The following is a 23368-nucleotide window of genomic DNA, read 5'->3' as shown; positions in this document are numbered from 1 at the left end:
GTTTTTTTGTTTAAAAAAAAGAAACCTAGGATACTTTTCCAGGGATCCCATATGACATTTGTCCCTATTACCCTTATAGAAGAAAGGCTGAGTTCACATGTGTGAGTCAGTAACACATGCATGTAATCCCCAAATGGCCTCAAGTTAATAAAAAATGCTAAGGTGATGGCTTTCAGATTCTAGAATAACAACAAACAACAACCCCATTTGTTTAAAGAGTTCCTCCTCTTGTTAATTATCAAAATAGCTTGCCCAAATCAATACGTTCAGCTGGAGGACACTGGAAAAAAATACTGAAAGTATGTTTTAAAGTAGCTAATACAAAATGTACATCTAAATATCTGAGGCTCCTAGGTAAACTACAGCATGACTGCAATTTATTTCAACAGAGTCAAAAAGATTGCCCTGTTTCACTGGGTTTTTTCATTTACTGCATTACATACTCCCTTTATTCCACCTGCAAAGTGGAGAGCTCAAAACACTGAAACATCAGGTGCTGTGTTATGCTGCAGATTCTCAGGTGCTGTTTTCAAAGCAAGACACAGAGAACCTGCAAAAAGGCAAAGGAACCATGAGGAGAGGGTACAAGGAGGAAGAAAGCACCGGCACGATTGCCTTGCCCTATGTCCACCGACAGGGAGCTCTCCAAGGTCGTGCTCCTGGCAGGTTCCCAGGGCACAGGGTGGATCAGGCACTGAAGTTCTTTGTAGTTCTCTTCTGCGTTAGTAAAGTGAGTTTCTGAAGCAAAACTCATCATTTCTGAATTTCGGATGTACACAGAAACACACTTATGTGCTATACAGTCACTTAAAAAAACCTCATATGACCACCCTCTCAACCACCTGAGATCCTATATGGACAGAGACCATTTACAAGACATCACATAAAATTAGGATTTTCAATTAACATGAGAAACAAGCACAAAAAAATGAGGTCACATATAGCCCTGTTCCACAGGGCTCAGAGCAGAAGACTAGAAAAGTGTTGAAGCTGGAAGATGAGCTTCAGGCTTTTTCTGCTGATCTCCACAATTATGTCCATGACTGAGCTAGATAGAAGCAGCCACATGGCAAACAGAAAATGAATCAAGGCCACATGCAGTTTTTGGAAGATGACACCTAGAACTTGGATCCTGAACAATATTCCAAACCAATATAGTTAATAAGCTTTTCATATAAGCTGCTTGTGCTGCTGGTCACATATTCAACAGATATTGCAAGCCTGCAATACGTCCTTCTGGATCCAACACAGACATAGCATGGCATATATATAGTGTAGGAAACAGAATTTAAAAGTTAAAAATAAGATTTAGATGCTAACTCTCTATGAAATATTCTGGGCATAATAATATAACCTTATTTCTCCACTTTTATTGGCTTTTTTTACCTGATGTTTCTGGCATTATCTTGAACCTTGCAAACCAGTATGTCTGATATATTGCTGCAATAAAACAAGTAAAAAGTTCCACTAGGATGGTTAGAGGGAAAAATGCAAAGTCACTTTGGATTATGTACTAGAACAGAATTTCTTATTTCAGCCTGCAGCCAACTCTGAACACAACCAAGAGCAGGAACATGGACTTCACTACCTAACTAAATCTGTCAAGTTACTGGTACTGTGGCACATATATGATAAAGAGTTCAATTCCTCCCTGACCCATCAAGCTCTAAATGACCTGAGTGGGGAAGGGGAGAGCCCTTCTACCTTGATAAAACCCCATTAAGATGAATAATGCTCTGGACAGACACAGCTATCCATCAGGGTTTTTGCCACTGTAAGATCAGAGACTGTTTTGGGGAAAAAAGAAGACAATGAAAGAAGACAAAAATATAATCTATTTTGGCTTTAGTCACTGCAAAATAAAACACAGTTTGGTCTCTTTGGTTTAGATGTACTTTTAAAATACGCCCCTTCTTTGATGACCACAAAAACTGGTCCTGAGACAGAGAAAATTCAACTCCTGAAATCAAGGCAGTGAAGCAAACAGCAGCCAGTTGTCCTTGTATCTATACTAAACATATCATTTAAATGCTTACCAAGTAATTTCCCTATGCAGTGCAACACATGTAGTCTGATTCCACTTTTCCTTTCTTGTTTTTAAGCAGAATAATGTAGTAGATTCTACAATGATACACCATAAAGAAAGAAAAAAATCTGGTATTTTTTTCCTATTTTAAAAGCAATTTTTAAAAAAAACCTTAAGTTGGAAGAGTAAAGGAGGCTCAGGGGAGAACGATTATAAATTTCAAAGTTCTGTCTCCTCTACACAAAGAACAGCAAGTAGCACCAGGTGGTGTAGATCATCTGTTTTTTGTGAACAGACTGAAGCCTCACAAAGATAATTCCCTAAGGAATTATCTTCACTTTTCATCTGCAAAGATGGCAACATTCATCAACAAGCAAGTCATACAGGTACATTATATTTTTCAAGTATGTTGTGTCCACTGACTATGAATAGCTGTGCCTTGTAAAAATGACCACTAAACATCATTTTCCAAGACCCCAGGATGGTTCTTAAAAGCTGCAAGATTAAAACCACTAGTTTTTGTATGCTTCAAGAGGGACTGAGGGAGCCACCTTCGCTTCTGACACAAGCACTCAAGTGACAGCACTCTGACCACTTTGAGAGAGCCTTCCAGAAATACCATCATTTACAGCTATTTTCCTTTCTACAGATATATCACCTGAACATAAAATTGTAATTTTGGCAATAAAAATGAGTCGCCATTTAGCAAAGAGTTGAGAATAAATCTGGCTGATTTATCAAACCAATCACTGAAACATCAATAGCACCGTTAATGGAAGTTGTTACTAGAGGCCTTGGCACAGGTGAGGCTGGGTTTAAAAATACCACCAGGGGAAATGTTGGGTATGAAGTTGCAGCCAATCTATTTATAAGCTGATGGCTTTGGATGCTTCAGTCAGTCAATCCAAGCTTTTATTCAGGTGGGGAGTCTCAGCATTAGCCTGCTGTAATTTGAAATTACAGCTCAGGTGGCAAACCTATAAATTTACCACAAATGCATCCATTTCAGTATGACTGTTCTCAGGAGTATCTGTAAAACTGTACTTTGAAACCAGTGTCAGTCCTTGCTCCCTTTAGACTTCTCACTGGTTTGACCACTTTTCCATCAGAAAAGGATTGCTGCTCCTGCTGTCTCATGAAACCCTCCCAGTGTAGATGTAGCTTCTTGTCAAAAATCAAAAAGTTAACTACAGGTGTCCCTAGCAGTGACACTACAGGTCTATACAAGCTCACCACACCAAATGAAACGTTAGACAAGACTACCCAGACAGATGGATTTCTTGAAGACTCCAGGAAGCTCCATTTTCCACATGGACCAAGCAGGGACATTACTACAGGGTATGGAAAACCAGGGTGAACATATGAGCCCCTCTCTGTTCTTCTCCCCATGCCCATCACAGCACCCACCATGGCTGCAGTGCTGCAACTGCAACCACAAAGAGCCAACCAAAAGCTTCTAACCCCTACTATCCCTCTGTTAAGGTCACATTGTTTCCAGCATAAGCCTCAAGACTGACACAGCCTGTGGCCAAGCCCTGGCCAGGCTACGCCACAAGCACCTGAATCTCAGCTGCTGTGAAGGTGCATGAGAGGCCTTGGTGTTCATAGAGATCCACCAGACATGGCCTCACCCTTTATGGAGCTCACCACAGGCTTCAGGCCTGCACCCCCACAGAATGTCTTGCTATCCATTCAAAGCAACATTTTATATGTAATGCCATTACTTACCACATGACATCACTAGCACCTAAGACAACAAGCAATCAAAGCTGACTCAGAATCAACTTTTACCAGGAAAACCAAATTTGGTCTGAAAAACCTGATGCAAATTTATGGGACTTCATGTTTCCACTTTGCTCAGCCAGGCACAGCAGATGTACCAGTGGACCTCTCATCCACCATGGAGAGAGGCTGAGAAATCCAGAGCAGCCAATTAATATTTTTTTAATATATATTTAACATAAATTCCTAATGTTTTGTGTGTTTTGAACTGAGAACCTACTGCTGTTCCTCAGTATGATCTAAAAAAAGCAGTCAAACTGTTAATTTTTGGCATAGAATATTAAGCCTATTTTGAAAACATTCCCACCTCCAACAATAAAAAGCTATTCTGGGAATTCAACGTGTCTGAAATGAATGTAAAGAAATAGAGACTGATTAATTTCAAGTACTTTTTACTATATCTACAAGCAGCATCCCTCTAAAGCAAAACAACGTCCCTGCAATTTATGAGCCCTGTGAATCTCTGAGACTATTTAAAGTGATCTTGCCTTTTCCATAAATTCTATTTGCATGAAATTTAAGCACTGATGGAAGTTACATGTCTTTTTCAGATAATGTAACTTACCCAATTAATGTATTCAAGAATAAAAACTCCTCAAACTCAAGGGTACTATTCTATCAGTATGACAAGAAAATGTGCCAGAACGTATACATTTTTCAGAAAAAACAAACAAAGAAACAAAAAACCCAACCAAAACAAACCACACATCTTTAAATTGAAAGGACTGAGTTCACTGATACTGGAAGGACAACCAAGAAGCTGAACGTGCAGCCTGGATGTGCAGCCAGGACTGGATGCTCAGGTATGGGCTTTCTAAAACCTAACCCTGCACAGCAGCTCTCACTGCTGGCGTTTTTCACCCGATGTTCGTGCATCCCAGGAAGGTAAAGCTCTGTAGATGCACCTTAGGGGGAAGGGAAACGTGAACCGCGGCTCCCCACGTCCTGCAAGCCCCGTTCAGCAGGAAGGAGTTCAGAAGGCGAGCGGCGAGTCCTCATCATTTGCAGAACAAAAAAAAAAAACGGCAGCGACCCTCAATTTCGGCATATGGTCGGAGTTCACACATTTTTAAGTGTCTGCGGGCGAGGGCGAAGCTGTGCGGGGGCCGGACGCCGGGAGGGCAGGAGCGCGGCCCCGCAGCAGCGGCCGGGGGGGCCGCTGAGGCTGCTGGTGGGAACCGCACCAGCATCATCCCTCCCCGATCCGGCAGCGCTACCGCCCCGCAGCAACAGACCTGGCGGTCTGGTAATGAGAACTTCGATTCTGTGATGATGACAGCCCAGTCCAGCGGCTGCCCCGCAGCCCAGCCCTCACACGTCGAAGCCTCCCGAGACTCGCGAGCGGATACCGAGAGACAGGCACCGGTACCGGGACACAGATACCGGTACCCAGCCAGCCTCACCTCCGCCAGCCCGGCAGCAGGCACCCGTCGGGCCAAGATTGCCACCCGGGGGATGCTAAAAACCCTCTGGGGAACCTTCCAGGCCCCACGGGGCTGTTCCCGCCGCGGACCGGGCGGCGATGCGGAGCCCGGGAGACCCGCACCGCCACCGCCAGCCCCGACCGGCTCCCCCGCTGCTCCCCTGGTCCCCACGGCCGGGGCAGCCCCGCCGGCAGGGCGGGATCACCCCCGCTCAGGTGCTTTCCCCCGGTGAAACTGGCGGAGAAGCGAAGCGCAAACTCCTGCGGGACCTGCTGCCGCCGGTGGCCGGGGCTGACCGACACCCCCGCACCGGGATGGGGCCGGACGAGGCTGGGTCCCCTCCGAGCGGCCCCGCCGCTTCCCCCCGCAACCCCCGAGACGGCTCTGCGGGGCTCTCGCTTCCCCCGGCCGAGCTGTCCCGAGGTCGCCCGCCAGCTGCCGGACTTCTACCCAGCTCCGCGCAACTTCACCGGGACGGCGACCGACCCCCGCCCCTCCGCCTCCATCCCCCGCTCCCTCGGCGCCCCCCGCCCGCGGGTCCCACCTGGTCGGGCTGCTGCGGCGGCGGGTTCCCCCTGCCGCCCGGGTGCGCCGGCTGCTCCTTCATGGCTGTCATCGCAGGGGGCTCGGCTGGGCGCCTCTCACTGCCGCTGCGGCCCCAGGCTCCCCTCCCTCGGCGCCAGCCGCATGACACCAGCCTCCCCTGGAAGTGGCGCGGCAGAGCAGGAGGAGGAGGAGGAGGAGGAGGAGGAGGAGGAGAGAGAGAGAGAGAGAGAGAGGAGGACGGGCGGGGGGCGCGGAGCCGCCGCGCTACCGCAGTGCCCGGCCGCGCCGGAGCTCAGGGGGCACCGGGCCCCGCCGTGCCCCGCACCGGGGGACGGCCGCGCATCACCGCCGGGAGCCGGCCGCGCAGCGCCCCGCCCGCCCGGGGCCGGCCCGCCTCGTCCCGCCGCCGCCAGCAGGTGTCACAGCGCTGCCCGCCGGGCCGGGAGGGACCATCCGAGCCCCCACCACGGGAGCGTCGCTGCCGGCTGAGGCGGGGCCGCGCTGCGCGCCCCCGCGCCTTCCCGGCGGGGACCGGCCCCGAGCCCGGCCCGGCGGAGACTTCCTGCCCGCCCCGGCGGCAGAGCGGAGCCGGTGAAGAGAGCAAGGGGGAGGGCAGCGCAGTTGTGCTGTTTGCTGCATGTGGCGTTTCTCACCCCCCGTGGCACCAGAGGCCCGCCGGGGCAGGGTGCCCCGGTCTGCCGTGGGATTTCAGCAGTGACTGACCCACCAGCCAAAGGTGGAGCTCCCGAGCTGAACGGGAACGGCTGCCAGCCTAGGGAGCTCAGCGTGGGGCATCCCAACCCTGGGGTTCAGGAAGACAGCCTCGTACAAAGCCCGTGGCTGTAAAACGTCTGAACTCAGCATTGGAGGCCCTTGCATCGAGCTGGAAAAAAAGGAGAACTTCATGTTTTGCCACAGAATCATCGAATCATAACATGGTTTGGGTTGGAAGGGACCTTAAACATCATCTAGTTCCAGCCCCCCTGCCACGGGCATGGACACCCCCCACTAGGTAAGGTTGCTCAAGTCCCCATTCAACTTGGCCTTGAACACTTCCAGGGATGGGGCTTCCATAAGTTCTTCTGGCAACCTGTGCCAGTGTCTCACTGCCCTCACAGTGAAAAATTTCTTCCTAATACTCTTCACTGAAAGGTTTATCAGGCATTGGAACAGGCTGCCCAGGGCAGTGGTGGAGGCACCATCCTTGGAGGTATTTAAGAGTCATATAGATGTAGTTCTTACGGGTATGGTTTAGTTAAGAACTTGTCAGTGTTAGGTTGATGGTTGCACTTGGTGATCTTTAAGGTCTTTTCCAACCTAAGTAAGTCTGTGATTCTGTGAATATCTCTTCTAAATCTACCACGTGTCCTAAAACTGTATCATCAGTTGGTGACAAGTGTTTGTTGTTTTTTTAAGTAGGATGAATAAAGGAGACCATCTGAAATTTGTTTCTAACCAGCAAGAAGGAAACAATTGAAAATGTGAAAGTAGATGCTAACTCAAGGGCCAGTGAAACATGAGTCTTAGTAAGGAAGAAGAACCTCAAGCAAGTGGGTGGGGCTGCTTGTTAATTCAGACTGGTTTCATGATCTGGCTCACAGTAGAATTACAGAATACAGGATTGTCACCATGAAGGAGCCAGTGTGGTGGGATGGGGATGTTGGCTGACAGGAGCAGCCCCAGGACTCTCAGCCAGCTTGGGTCTCAAGAGACTGCAAAGCAGAAGGAAATCTGTCAGCACATGAGAGAAAAGTTTTATCTTTTTTTTAGTATTTTTTGCATCAAACCACACATGAAAGGTCAGTTTGGATTGGATGAGTGTAATTACTGGTGATGAAGCCTACAGTGGGAACAGGTTAGAAAGGAACTGGAAGATGACAAGGGACTGAGGAATTACAGGCCAGCCAGCCACAGAACACAGAATATGGAGTATTTCCATCTTTCTGTATTATCCACTGCTGTCCTGAATCCTCTGCCAATCAACAGACGCAACTTATCTTGAGGTCCCAATAAAAGTTTTAGAAAAAATAAACAACTGAGCTTTGCAAGCACCTGGACAAACACTAGATGACGACTAATAGCCACCATTAATTTGTCCAAAGCACATCATGTCAAGCAAATCTACTTTCTTTCTTTAATAGGTTAACAAGCCTGTGAATAGGAAAGCAGAAAATGCCTTCTATCTTCATTCAGAAGGGCTTCCAGCACTGTCTTCCAGGACAGTTTTGTGAGGTAAAGAGGAACATAATCTCAGTAAAACTGAGGATCTACAGAACTGTCTATACTACATAATTTCCAGTGGCTCCAGCCACAGCGCAAGGTTGCAGTGCAGTGGTCCCTCAGTAGTCCATCCTGGTGGGGTTTGCCCATGTTCCCATCAGCACCAGGGTGGTTGAGCACACTGCACACATCAGATTCACAGACACTGTGAAGCTGTGGAGGATGCCAAGAATGTTGGAGGACAACATTGGAGTTAAATGTGATCTTGACACACTGTGACTTCAAAGACTTGTGTGTAGTTCAGTAAGAACATGTGTGAGGGACTGTGTGAGGGATGGAGAACAGGTTAAAATGAGGAACGGGACATTACAGAGGATCTCAAAACTGCACCTAAGGCAGCATCTTGCTATGGTGAACTGTACAAACAGTGCACTGTGATAGACAAGCAGGAGTACAGCTGTCACATCGTGTGGAGACATCCTGCTCTTGTCAGTCCTGGCAGAGCATCCGTTGAGTGCAGGGAACAAGGTCAGGAAGTGCACAGCAACACAGACATGGAGCAAGGAGAATGAGAGGTCTGGCAAGCACATGCTGTGAAGAAAACCTGAGAATTGTTTGGATCAGTAGTCTAAAGGAGAGGGAAATGGGGGCAGATATGGGAACAATGCTCAAATGATTAAAAGGTGCTACAAAAGAATTAAAAAAGTCTCCTGTGTACATGGTGGATCAGATAAATAGCAACAGGCTTAAAGACAGAAGGTTAAACATTGAGAAAAAAAAATAAATAGTTAAAAAAAAAAAGGGGGGAGTGCCACAGTGGCCAAGGTTGCCTGAGGAGATTTGGGGACCTCCAGCCCTGAAAGCCAGGTAAATGTCTGTCTGGAGCAATGAAAGTATAATTAGTGCTGCCTAGGGTAGGAGAGTTGTCTAAATTAACTGACTCAAACTCTTTTTTTTTGCTGACTTTATTATTCCTTTCCAGTGTGACACTAAGGGCCACTCATAGCCCCCTGCATGGGCCACAGCACCAAGAGCCTGCAGAGAGGACTCACATTGCTCACCCCTCTGTCAGTCTGCACAGTTATTTCTCTCGGCTCAGGAATCAGCGTTTCCTGCACTTCTCACCATCTCTGCGCTTACCTCTCCATTTCATACCCCTAATTACTCTCTTACAATTAATTATTTCCCTAACTTCTGCACTCTTGCTGCTGTCAGCCCTGTCCCTTTACCTTCTTGCTCTCTGACACTGTTTCTTTCCATACAATAATTGTGCTATACAAAGAAAAAGTCAAAAGAGCACCCAAGATGGCATCTTTTGTGTGCCAGTAACAGTTGCTTTGCTTTACTTCTTCAGAGCAGCCCTTACTGCCAGTCCTTCCTTTGTGTCAGCTGAGTTCTGTTGGGCTCAGGATTTTATTTTTTTCTGAGCAATTCATACCACGAGGAGATTTAGATTTTGCCTGTGGCCTCTAGGTGCTACAGTAATACAAATAATAAGTATTAGATGCAGACATGTTCTGGTTTGTGCTGTTGATGGCACACGTCTGTTGTAACTCAACTAGTTACTGAGCCCCCATCTCAGCTGAAGAATTCTAATGATTCAGGGTTAGAATGGGGATGTTTCAAATAGAGATTACTCTCAGCTTGTTTTTGAGATCTGTTGTGGAGTTGCACTATTAATCAATAAGGAAAAAGACATTAGCAGTCAATTTAGCTGAAACTTAGTTATTCACAATATATTCACCAGGGGGGTTTTATCCCTATAATGGACTAAGATATGGAGTGCAAATTTCATAAAGGTCATGCATGCCAGTTGTTGGGTAGTCATTAATCAAATAATTCTTGGAGGCAAGAGTACTTTGGGGATAGGAGTTTGGGGATTTGCTCTATACACACTGAGTCTTATCTAAAGCTTCTTACAATCAATACCAAAACTCTCACTAATAGCGCTTCATAATTCCTTTCATTATTAACTTTGAATGCTGGTTTGTTGAATCAGACTATTGATGCTTTGAGGATATTGAATTAATTTATCAGTTCTCACTACTGCCCACACCAGCTTTTATTTGGGTCTTTTTTTTTTTAAGTTACTGCTCAAAAGTAATTTGACTGTGTTGTTTAGAAAAACAGTTGCTTTATGGCCAGTAATGGGACAAATCTTTGAAACTGGAGCCTGGTATTAAAACTGATGCTATATGGGTAGAGGCCATTAAGGTGTACAGTATTCATGGTAGTTTCTTGTATCACTTTCACCAAAACACCTAGAATATCTTGAGGTGGAAGGGACCCATGAGGATCATCGAGTCCATAGTGATACCTCATAATTTCAGCAGGGAAAGCACTGAGGGCTTGGATGAAATAGCTGCAGAAATACACAGAATTATGCTCTTGATCAGTTCTTTACATTGACTGATTTATCTGTCAACTGAAATCTTATGCTACAGACCCCTTGCAAGTTCTTCTGTCCTCATCACACACAAGACCTGGGTGCAAGAGTCAGGACATAACATGATTATTTTATCTTCCACATAAACAGAATATCAGCTCCATCAGAGTATTATTCAATCATTACAGCTTGCATCACACGATGACTTAGTAACATCTATGTTTTGTTGACAGAGCAGACTAATATGTAGGGCAATTTTGGGCAGGCAGCAAGTAAGTCTGGAAACTGTTAGGGGAGCAAAAGGGCCAGACATATGTATAAAAATAACGTAGCAGAGGAGGCCACAAGTGAAGGGAGTTCTTTTTCTCTTTCAAGAAATCCTGGTGGTTTACTACCATCCTGGCCAGCTGTCACTTGAGACTGGAGCTGTCACCAAGAGCACCCTACGTGCCAAAAGCTGTGGATGTGACACATTTTAATGGCTCCAGTGCCCTCAGGAGGTGGACTGGGAGGTACAGGGGCTGAGCTTAAGGACACAAAACCTGTTTCTAAATAAAGTCCTGGTTATAAAATTATTTAATTGCCTTGTGTCACACAGATGCTGCCATGGTACAGATCACCGTGAAGAGGCACAGTCATTACCAGCACAATGAAGATTTTCTCCCTTCCTTAGGGAGTGCATTTTTGCTTTGCAAGTCATCTGCTGCTGCTCCAGTGGTGGAACTGCAAAGAGCAAAACTGGAACAGGCAGAGCAGGGAGTTTTTGTTTTCAGTATCTTTTATATGGCCCTCATCACTGTCTAATAAATAACTATACAGCTCAGTAAAGATGTAAATACTACTTCATTGCCAATTAAATAAAAAGAAGCCCATTACATCTTTTACATCCAGTTCCCATTCCTACAAACTGTGTCTGCTTTTTTGCCGTTAAATCAACTGACCGAGATCAGAAGATTCTCAACCAGCTCTAGCCTAAAACTTCACATTTGTATCTCTCTTGCTAACAACCTTCCTGCTCAGTCTCCTACAATGTGAGGAAAAAATCTCCTGTGATACTACCACACTTTATGTGGCCCAGTGCTGATGAGTTTATGAAAGCTGTAAAGTCATGGCTTGAGAGCTTGTCAGTGGATTTTTAAACTCAGATCTTACAAATATTCTCATTATGGATCTCTGATTCCTTTTAAAGCTCTAGCAACTGAGCTAAAAATAGTCCCTGAAATTATAGAGGTGAATTTAAAAATCAAACCAATGTGTCCAAGAACCAAAGAAAGTTAAGATGATTGTGTTTTAGGTGGATCTGAGGGCTTGCAAAAACTAAAAATAGTTGCTCAGAGGAGTCTCTGAGTCACATAAACCTGAAAAACAGACAGAATGTAGTCTTGCACAGAATGCTTTTAAAATTATGGTTTTAAATGACAGAATATTTGAACTTTGCTGCTTAGAAAATTGATAGAGGGAAAATTCCAGGCACCTTCTGCATTCAGAAACACATTGTATTCTAGTATCTCCTTCAGTGAAAGGATATTTTCTTTGTGAATAAATTGCATTCATTATTTTTTTCTCCTTGTTTTAGAAAACCAATCAATACAAACACTGAGTTAGTACAAATAAATGCAAATATATTCCAGCAGGAAAGTTACAGGACTTATTAAAATACACGTGCAAATATTTCAATGAAAGTATACAGAGCAGGACTACATTTCCAGAAATACCTCTCATTAACCAATAAAATGCACAGCCAGCATTCAAGAGTGTTTGAAGGAACAACTCATGACAGAGGAACACAGGAGCTGTGATTTCAGATCTATGGCATCTCCTCCTGATTACCTAACAATGTATGGAGTCATAAATCACAGCAGTTTCCCAGGGAAACAGAGATACACAAACACAGTTGTGTGCCAAATACCGTAGCTTGAAATTGGGACTCAGGTGGCAACTATCATCACGAAGTGCCACTGTAGGTGTCCTGAGGTATCCCAACTATCTGCATTGACCTGTAAGAGGGTCCTGCAGGACCCTCCTCCTGCACCGCTTCATGAGCAGTAGCCAGAAGCCAAGCCTGGTTTTCTGTGATGTCTTTATGACTATGGGGAGGAATTTCACATAGTCAAAGGAAATTTTTGAGTTGCTGCATGTCTTGCCAGCTTTCTTGTTTCTATTTGTGAAATATTTCTTCTTACCAATGTTGCAAGAAGCAGGTTTGCAAAACATAACTCTGAAGTGAAAAACAAAGCACTAAGTATATTCTGACAATAGGATTTGTTCAAAGTTCACTACTCCATGAAGTAACTCTATACAAATCTTTTAATGGATTTTAAACCTTAATGGTAGTTCACAAGAAAAGATCCTGACTTGTATTTCACAAGCAGTTCACTAATGTAAAACAGCACTACTCATGCTCATCACTAAAACTGATTTATGTAAGAAAACAGTTTAAAAAGTTATGGGTTAGGTGAGGAAGCAGCAGAACTAGATCTTAGATTTTGAAACATGTATTTCCCCTTCACACCACAGCTCTGATCTGGCAAAAGTGACTTTCGGAATCCCACATCCATGAAGATCTGTTATAGCAGAGTTTGCATATAATAATTTCTGGCTTTCGTTTTAATTCTTAAGAAGACACACCTGAAACTGAGGGAGAAAACTGTATAATTTGTACTGAGGATTGACTAAAAAAAATAGCAAAAAAAATAGAAAAAAAAAATTAGGGTTCAGATCTTTTAAATTCTGTCAGTGCGGAAATATAGTAAAATTTATGATGAATCAAGAAAGAGGAGTCTATCGTAATCATATATTGACACATCTGTCAACTTTTTACAGAATAAATCAAGTTAAAATAAATTTAATCAACAAATGACTGGCCTGGGGACCAAAAAGTCTCATATTGACATAGGTACAAATCAGAAGTATGCCCAGAAGAAGCAAGAAGATTACCAGTGTAACCTCATGGTTAAACCCACAAGTGGCAAGACTGATTTATTTTCTTTTCAGCTTGGTGGTTGCCATACAGCTGTTCTTCAGAGAACTACATATGACATGCATGTACAGTAACACTAAATGGTTCATTGAGGCTGTCCTATGAATGGTAAACTACCAATAAAGAATTCAGACTAATATTCAAACCCAGTTTATAATGTACACCACAGTTTGCAAAAATGAAACCAGCATATTCAGGAACTGAGTATCTATGTGCTACTTTTGGAAGACTTATCAGATCTTTAACATTGAGGGATGCAACTAGGAAGTCAATGGGATATTAGAAGAGCCTCAGTAGTTTAGGTACTTGTTTATTACTAAAAATTACCCAGACCGAATACTTAATTAATTTTGAAAATGTGACCCTTGTACATTGCATAAATCAATAGGAATTAGGATGACCAAATTTCATTTGCTAATTTGGGGGGTGGAAAGGAGGAAGAGTAGGATAAAAATGAGAGAATGAGGGGAGTTAAAAATCAGAAGAAAATAATAATAAAATGCCATAATCTACAATAAAATTAAAGTTGGGAAAAAAATCCTAAATGAAGTGTTTTAAAGTGTTAGCATTGAAATATTTTCTTACTACTGAAGCAAAATAATACATTTTCCCTATTATGTGATTTAATTCAGTTTCATTGTTTATATTACACAGAAGTAATATTATGTTAATTTTACTACCTTGCAAAAGTCAACATCAATTTAAGCCAGAGAGTTAAAGAATATAAATTATTCTCTTTCCCTTTTCTAACATTTTGTTAAAAGCTGCATCATCCTGCAGACCCTTTTGATCAGACTTTATTTTTCAAGATGGTTGTGAAGTACCTTCCATCCAGCTCTAATTCACTCTGCACCTAAATCAACAAGCCTTATGATGGTAGCAGTGATTAAAAACCAATTTCCTACTGAGAACTATATTTTCCTTGGAAACAGAGATACAACTATGTGCACTTACTTTATGCTGAAAGTTACAAAAATCAGCTAACACTGCACGTTTGCTTTTAATCACGGTAACTGTCTTGGTCACCATAATTCTAAGATACCTTAAGACAATGTGGGGAACAAATACAGCACAGTGAGAGCTGTTCTCTGTTCACTACCCTTAATTCTGGTGAGTAAATGCTGGATGGGGCAGGCATCAGCATCCTGAAAGACCTATTGCTACATCAAAGGGAAGGGAAAAAGATCTTGAATAAAATTATACCAGTGAGCTCGTTCCCATGATGTTATTACAATATGAAATGGAGCTGTCTCAGAACTATGTAAGGCACTACTCATCCATACTAGATGCTACATAATGAAAAGTATCAAACATCTGTCTAATAATGCAGACATATATTATTCAAGATTTGTATAATACCTTTACTTTCCCAAAGGACCTGGAAATGTTTTACAAACTGATATACAGATTATCTATGCAGAAAGCTATTAATCCATCAAGGAAATACAACCACAGGCCAAGGCAAAGCAAAACTATAGAAATACACAAAACTTTAGCAAATGAAGGAAGTATTCTCTAGTCAAGGCCATGAGGAAGCTGTTAAGTTTAAAGTATGTAAACATACAGCATTTAGGAAGAATCTTGCTGTCACATTTTAAAAAAAAAGTTCTGTTGGTGCTGTTTATCCCAGAAACAGAAATCTCTAGAAAAGCTAGAAAGGAAAAGCCAGAAAGTGCTAGAAAGGACTTTATTCAGCAATAGTCTCCTCAGGTTCTAGAGGAACAAATTTACACAACCAAGCATTTGCAAAATAAAAAAAATCATCCCCATTCAACGCTGCCATTTGGATTGCACAGGGCTGAACTCTCATTCTGGTCTTACTTCTGCTTATGGTGACCAGATATTTTATTTGGATAATATTCTGTGATTTTTCACAGCGTTCTCACTTGACAGTAATTTTAGCACTTCTGCTCAATGACAAGGTGGCAGAGATACTTAAGAGTACTTGCAGAAGTGTGTGATTTTTAGCTGGAAGAGAGCTCTTTGCTTTTCCAGAGAATTATCAAGAATCTCTAATTAGAAGCAAATTGTGTAAGAAAAATGCAGATAGTGGGAAGTTAATATAGCTGGAGACTTAGGAGGACGCACTCAAAAGTGTTACAGAAAACTGTAACTATTTTTACCCTTGTGAATTGGCTGCAAACCTCCGAGTTCCCAACTCGTTTGATAGTGTCCTCTCAGGAGATTTACAAAGGACCACGTATTGGCACATGGGTACTTTGATTCTAAATAACTATCTAAAACTCAGCCTCAGCATCATTAGTCATCTGGGAGCTATATTCAGAAACCCTCCTGAGGATTTCGACAGGCTATCGGGCAGGAGAGGCAGATAAAGAATCACTGATGCTTCTTCTAACCCTGGAGATTCCAGTAGGTTTGAGAAAGAAATGCTATTAAGGAGAAGAGCTATCCTTCACATCCCTCATCTAAGCTAGGCTGATACGTTGAAAAGAATCACACAGACTGCAAAAAAGTGGATATTATAGAAGTTTGAAACTCTCAAGCCAGCTATTCAGTTGGGAAATTGAAATAGAATTATAGGAAAGAAAACAACAGAGCCCCTAATTAAGTATCTGAGGTAGTGATATGTAAATGCCATGAAAATGAAAAACAGCTGCAAAAACTGAAGTTTTAGCACACAGTCAACAATCTAAGCAGCACTATGGCATTAATGGTATGTGTTACAGAATTGGGATTTTGCTGTAAAAGGGTAATAAATTGTTCAAGAAGAGGAGGAACAGAGAAAAAGTCATCTTTGCTTCTGCATCAATAACACATATCTTGGTTCTGAGGTCTGCAGTTAAACCAGTCAGAAGGAATTACTGTCTTCTTGAATGACTCTATGTAAAGATAAAAAGGACCACGGATAAGGGTGCTACACTGCACGGAGATGTTCTTCCCCTATTTAACCTTGAAAATCGAGCACAAACCTTATTCTTCACAATCAGCCTGAGATTCATGTCTTTTTATTGAAGGGAGTAACATGCAGAGAAGTCCTAGGGAAGGATCAGGCAGCAAGGAGGATTTTTATTATACAAATGTCTGATGGAAAAGGCAATAAAGGACAACAAAGATGATATGTCAACTTTCCAAATACACTGAGGATGTTATTTTATTTTCCAACAGAAAGGAGAAACCACCAGGGAAATGGAAGAACTGTTGAGAATTGTAAGTTGGAAAGTCATTCTGATAAGATGATTACGAAAATATCGAAAAGGTAAAAGAAGATAAAAGATGTAAGGAAAAGAAGAAAGAGAAAAGGAACAAGGCTGATGTTTCTAATACTTTTGTCACACACAAAAAACCCGAGACCAGCTATTTAGTTAACTATGTGCTCACTAATTCGGAAGGCCAGAACATGTAAATAAATAAATAAGGAAAATAAATAATCAGATAAATCAATATTCAAATGAACAAATCAACCTCACTCAGAAATCTCGGGAGCTTCAGCTGTCTGAACTATTTAAGAGAAACCTCTTAGAAGTTCAAAAGGATAGAGTAATTCCGGCAGAGATGAGAATGGCGAAAACCCTGCTTGCCTTTGACAAGAGGAGAATAAAGTACATACAAGCAGCTTAGTCTTTAGTTCTCAGAAAAAAATATGAATACAGAACATAAATTTATAGAAGATAAAGTGACAAAAAGAATAGTCATCATTAATTTATCCAGAGCAGGAGTTAGGCAGCCAATCTCATTTCACTCTTTAACAGGCAAACTGTAGATAATCAATGCTTTAAGACTTCAAGAACAATGCCACATGATTTTCTCTTAAGAAAATGAGATTTAGATGAAATTACCATTACACAGGTGGCTGACAAACTATGTGAAATGTCAGTTCTTAATACTTTATTGCCAAAAGGAGAAGTATTTTCAATTAAGACCTTTCAAGGACTTCTGTGCAAGTCCATAATTATTTCAATTATTGGAGAGTATTCTTACAGGCATTTTTTAGTACAAAACTCAGACTTGGGAATGTGCAGAAAGGTGGATTACAATGTTAAGAACAGAATCAGAATTGGAAAAAGACTGGGGAAATGATCCCAAATCAACAATGCGAAATTCAGTCAAAAAGTGTGCAAAGTGCTACCCAGGCAGAGCTAAAATTTGATGCACAAAAGCAGTAAGAGGATGAACTGCAGTCCAAAAGTAGCAGAGAAACATTGATCCCTGCTCCATGTTGTGGAAATCTGACTCATCAGTTAGATGCTGTTCCTCAAAAAGCACATGTCATTCCTGGGACAGATGAATACGAAGGCTTGGGTATATGACAGCAAAAAAAAAAAAAAAAAAACAACAAACCAAACTTTATCTGCTTAATATCAATCTTCTGGGTCTGTGGTTAATTTTGGTCACAGCCCTACAAAGAAAAGATGAGGAGCAACAAGATAATTAGTTAAGGAAGCGTGAGATCTGGGAATCAGTTAAGGAAATTGAATTTGTTTAATCTAGAGAAAACACAATTAGATTTTATTTGTCTAGTTCAGGTAAATCTCCTAGCATGTGAAAAACTGTTGCAAGACAGTGGAAGCCTGCTTTTATAAAAACCTGTTACAGGGAAAGACAAATATTTTCATTACAGGAACCAGAGGAATGGGTCATGAGCACGTTTCTAATGAGAAGGAACTTCCCTCATTACCAACCAGATCTTAATTGACCAGATACTGCCAGAGATGGTTTACAGGCACTTCAGGGATGGACAAGGGGAATTTGAGGAGTTCCTTCAAACCCTCAGTTTCCATGATTCCCAACATCCCCTTCCCTTCCACACACTGCTCTGCATGGTAGCTGACTATGGTCCTGAATTAACTTCTCATCCGTCCTGAGATTGCCATATAAATAAATCCAATGACACTTTACCACATACCTGAAATTAAGCACACAGTTAAGTGCTTTGCTCAACAGCAATATACTTTAAGCACATACTTTAAAACTCTGCAAACTGTGTCTTTATAGCTTTCTAAAGTCATTACAACAGTGATGTGGGTCTAAATTATAGCTACACAAGAATGTGATTGCCTGCTGTAAGAAAGAGACCTAGAAAAAGGAAGAAGACAATAATAGTCTCCTGCTTAGTCCTGTACTTAGGCATTTTCTGCAATCAATTGCCAGGCAAATTTGGGTTCAGTAACATTAATGTCACATACAGGTGACTCCAGTACACAGACATGAACTTGAGAACCAGCTGTGCACACCCGATCAAAACAGATTTACGAAATAAACTCAAATATGATTTTAAAGCAGAAGAATGTGGGGTCTCTCTGAATATTTGAGGCTTTTCAACCTAAAAAAAAAAAAAAAAAAAAAGTTAGATGGCTGCCTTAAAGCTACCAAACATGACTGGCCTCATAATGACATTTTTTTGAGAAAAAAATCTGCTTTAAATCCACATGCTTTTCATTTTCTTTTTTTTTTTTTTTTTTTTTTTTTTTTTCCTCTGCCTTCCTCTTTCACTCCTACTAAATATAAATTATTTTGACCCTTGGGTTTGAACACTGACAGTTATTGGGGCTTAGTCAATATTTAGCTGTCTGATCAAAAGACCTTCAGCAAAAGTCAGTATCTGTGTTTTCTTACATGGCAGTATGAAAAGAACCTGAAGGGTTGCAATTTACTGTATTACCTGTCAGGGTGCACATCTTTTTTTTTTTTTTTTTTAATTGCTTATTTTATGGTATGGTTAAAGTGTACTTAATTACCTGCCAGAGAATGTTATCTTCTCAAGGATATTCCCTATTGCATCTTTCAACTTGGCTTTTTTTAAAGAATGAGATGTCTTAGTATCTTCCTAATCTTGAAGCACAGTATATATACCATGTGAAGAAAATCACATTTAAACACAAAGATCTAAACACCATTTCTCAGAACATCTGTCACTGTTAGCCTTCCATGGGAAAAAGATAGGGAAAAGAAAAGGATAGGAAACTTTTGCTCTAAAAATCAGACTGCCAGAATATTTTTAGTAATTTTTGTGTTCATACAGTCACTGTTGAAAGTGACATTATCAGTGATGTGTCATCAAGAAGAATTGCAAAGCCACAAAGAAGACAAAGCAATTTGCAAAAGTACAGTAGGCCATCACAATGGTGCCAAGATTTCTTTAAGTGATAGAAATTCTATGTATGTTCATGTATTCAGCACTGTAAAATGCCACTTCTCCACCAGGGTCAGGTCATAATTTGAGAAATTTTTTTATTTAATGCATTAATGGCATTTAGTGATCAAAAAGAAGTGTTTGATAACACATCCACAATGTGACTTCTTTTACTACTGAGGACTTGTCCTTGTTTGTCATTTCTTGCCCTTTAATTAAAATAAATCCCAGATCTAACTGAAGAAAACAGAAGTAACTATCCAGTGCTTCAATAAAAAAAAAAATAACAGCTTGAATGCACATTTGAGAGATGGTTCATTAAACATTTTCCTTTGTGTTTACACTATCTTATCCAGTAGCCTCAGTCAATGTTCTCTAATATTCACCCCTTCACATGAAAAAGAAAATTGTTGAATACTTTGAAGTTCAGGATAAATGTCTGCTCTGGATAATACTCACTGAAGTTAGAGATTTTTACAGAGTCCTGCCTTTCTTCAGAGTAAGTCGATGAGCTCCAGCCTCAGCCAGCAGGACTCTGGGAGCAACAGGTGAATCCTCAGCCACTGGCACACAAAGAGAATCACCAAATCCCACCAGCAATTGGTGATGTGCTGCACTGAGGCTGTTCTCAGCCTCCAAATGCAGATCTGGGTACCTGAGACCAGCAGAAAGTGGGAAGCTATGGATGTTAATTGACTGAAACTATTCAGCTTAAAGGGGCTTCCAGCTCTCCGCAGGTTTGGGTAAGCAATTCAATATGTCCAAGTGCATGACTGAAGCATTAATGTTTGTTTGAGAAAAGAAGTACATGGCAAATGGGCAATATGTGGATTGTTTAAAGCAGAAAATAAGACTTTGGGCTCGACCTTCAAGTGAAACTCAGCAGTTATGGAGTATGAGGGACAGAACTGGTTTCATACCCTCTTGCAGCATTGGCATCTCTGGGACACTGACAGCATTTCACAGCCTTAACACTCTGTTATGCTTATAAAACTCTTGCATTAGTACCTTTAGCCAAACACCTCTTTGCACCTAATGTTTGAGTTTTATACCTAACAACAGAAGAGGTGTGAAGTTGTTTTGTTTTCTTTATCTTAACATAAGACAATCCAGCCTTCCTCACAAGAGGAGGAAAAAAGAGGAGAAAAAATATTCTGAATCTTCATACTTGTCTCCTGTTAGTGCTCCTGAAAGAGCAGGAACATCTTAAAACTTTCTTAAGAGCTTGTCAACTAGAGTAATAAACAAATTAGATAATGCAGGTACACATTTCAGGAGCAACTTCTCAACTTTTTTTCTGTTCTAACATGACAAGTTGTCTGCTGGGTTTGTGTCTGTGGCAGCAGAAGGTAGCAGAAGGTAGCCCACTGTTGCTAATACTCCATTATTTCTCATTTTGAGAATAAATAAAACTAATTATGTTAACTCTTCAAGCTATAATTCTAATGAATATTCCAGTGAATAAATATTTCTGTTCATTCTGTAGTATTATAAATTACAAACATTGAGCCTACTTTGCTTTTCTTCTGTATTTTTGCAATCATTTACTTCTCTAACTCAAGCAGTATATACATTTATGCTAATTCATTCTGTGAATTACAAAAGGTAAAAAACAGTGGGTAATCAAGCTCACAACATATGGTTATTATTCTTTCCAAATTGTTCTGTTAATTCCTAACTTTCTTCTACCCTTGAAAATTATTGTTTGCTAGTAGTGAATGCCATTTCCATATTGAAAAAGGAAAACAAAAGAGAAGCAAGCCATTATTTTGGTAGCTTGTCAAAAAAAGGTCAATGATTTCATATTTCCATATAAAAAACTGAACTTTATGAAAGCGTGTTTGCCTTGGAGAAACCAGTGTCTATTGAAACAAGAACAGCAAAACCTAATATTGAGTGCAGCTAATAACCTGAACACAGGGTGTATTATAGGGTGTACAAAAAAAGGAACATTCATTTTCTAAGCAATAGCCAAGCCAAAAGGCAAGAAAAAGCATGAGGTGAATTAAGTCCTTCCACATAATTGTAAAAAATATCTGCTGTTTGCTGATTGACAGCAGTCCCAGTGTATGACCATATAGCAGCAGTGATGTGGTCTAGGAAAACTGGGAAAGGCTGTCCAACAACAGATGCATGGCATGGATTTTTATCTGCTGGGAAAGCAATGTGCCAAACCTCCTCCCGTGTCATCCAAGTTCCCAGAGAAAAGTCACTGTTTCTTATCCCTAGTCTCAGAGTTGCTACTCCAAAATATATAAATATAGTAAATGAGACACCCTTTCTGCCATGGGACTATTTATAAATGAACTTTGATATCCATTCTTTAATAAGAAAAACCTCTCCCAAGTTGCAACTGTAATACAAAGCTTTGAGTAAAAGACACACCTGCTTCTAAAAGAGAAATCAGAAAAGAATCCCATGTGCCATTACTCCTGTGTTCAACAAAAGAGTAATCACTTCCATTGCATTTTTAGCAAAACTGAAGCTAATTCTAGAATCAGAAGAGGGTGGAGAAGCTGTTCTGAAGGACTGGCATAAGAAAAAAAATTCCCCCCTCTAACAGTTCAGTGCTTGCCATGTTGCTAGAGAAACCCCTTCTCTGAAGAAAGATATCCTACTAGTTAGTACCAGTAAACAAGACTTACAAAAAATTATTATATTGCAATAACTTTCCCATTTTGCCATTTATTAATTCAGTTAACTGCTTCATTTAGTTATCATTAACATCAATAATATAGTCCACATTTTTTCATGGATTTTACACTTATTTTATAGGTTTTTTCATTGCTCAGAAGCTTACTGGAAGTTTTTGCACCTTTGAGTTCCAAGGCTGGGCTGTGCACTGTAGGTGTTTGCAGCAAGGAGCAGCAGCCCTGCTGATGTGCTACCCAGGTAAAATTAGGAGAGCTGGCATAAGCTGGACTTGTTGCCTGCTTAACTATTTTAAGCATGAGAAGTCTCACCTTTAATGTGTGTCTCACACATCTGTTCCCCAGCCATGCCAGCCCACCCTAGTCCTGCCAGCCAACACAACTCAAGGCTTTTCTTGGGCTCCAGGACAGATGCAGGGGTTTGCCACCCCTGGGTAGCCCATGGGATGCTGAAGTATAGGAAAAGCTGCTCCACAGAGCTGCCAAAAAGTTTATGTTAACCTCCTCACAGGCTCAAAACCACACTGCCATGGACCTGTGGCATTGCATTTGGCTCCTCCAAGGCAGGGTCTGCACCAAGTGGTTGTTAGGACCCCTTACACTGAGCCTTTAACACTGAGAAAAATGATGCACAGCTCTGACACAGCACTTGTTACCTGTGCTGCTTCTTCTCCCTGCTCCTGCTTTGTCCTTTCTAGCACAGCCTATGTTTTTCTGTAGGTTTCTGTTTCTGGCTTTTGTCTTTACCAACTAATTTGACCAATAATTAGTCCCTCAAATCATAGTAGCAGAGGAAATGAGCCCTCTAAGACTGGGTACAACTAAATTGAATGCATAAATCTCCAAAGACTCTGAAAATGTGCAAAGCATCAACAGAGGTAAAATGTAGAAACCATGAGTCAATATGAGTCACTCATAAAAACAGAACATCACAATGCCACTAAATCCTAAAAAAGAATGGCAGTGCCAAAATATTTCATTTGAAAGTAATTCTGACTTCCTAGAGAAAAGTTAATAAATGGGCATTTGACAGTAAGAAGAAACAAGTACCATGCACTGCAACCTTTAAATAAACCTGTCAAAATTCTACTATTATTGCATGAAGAAATGCCTTTAGGGCTGTATATGGAGAGCAATACTTTTTTTTCTGGATTTTAATGGGAACAGCACTCTTTGCGAACATCATTATGGACAAAGATGTTTTACACATCAGGCCTCAAAACAATATGAGCTTTAACCTTCCTTTCAGTTCTGAAAAACAG

The 23368-nt window shown here is 41.4% G+C and overlaps 1 protein-coding gene across 4 annotated transcripts in view; it reads right to left on the bottom strand.

The window, feature by feature from the left end:
- DPP10 (dipeptidyl peptidase like 10) overlaps positions 1–23368 on the bottom strand; it is a 458987-nt gene that overhangs the window by 231882 nt on the left and 203737 nt on the right. Inside the window, exon 1 of one of the 4 annotated variants that reach the window (XM_051623884.1) lies at positions 5777–5933. The exons of 1 other annotated variant lie outside the window; for it this stretch is intronic. In XM_051623884.1, coding sequence (XP_051479844.1) covers positions 5777–5848 — 72 coding nt within the window. In that variant the 5' untranslated portion in view covers positions 5849–5933. Of the gene's footprint in view, positions 1–4713; positions 4733–5776; positions 5934–23368 lie in introns of those variants that run through there. 2 more of the 4 variants (XM_051623883.1, XM_051623885.1) reach the window with 2 other exon arrangements.

Source organism: Apus apus, chromosome 6 (genome assembly GCF_020740795.1).
Source record: "Apus apus isolate bApuApu2 chromosome 6, bApuApu2.pri.cur, whole genome shotgun sequence".
Taxonomy (NCBI): domain Eukaryota; kingdom Metazoa; phylum Chordata; class Aves; order Apodiformes; family Apodidae; genus Apus; species Apus apus.
This window is presented reverse-complemented; position numbering and strand designations above follow the sequence as displayed.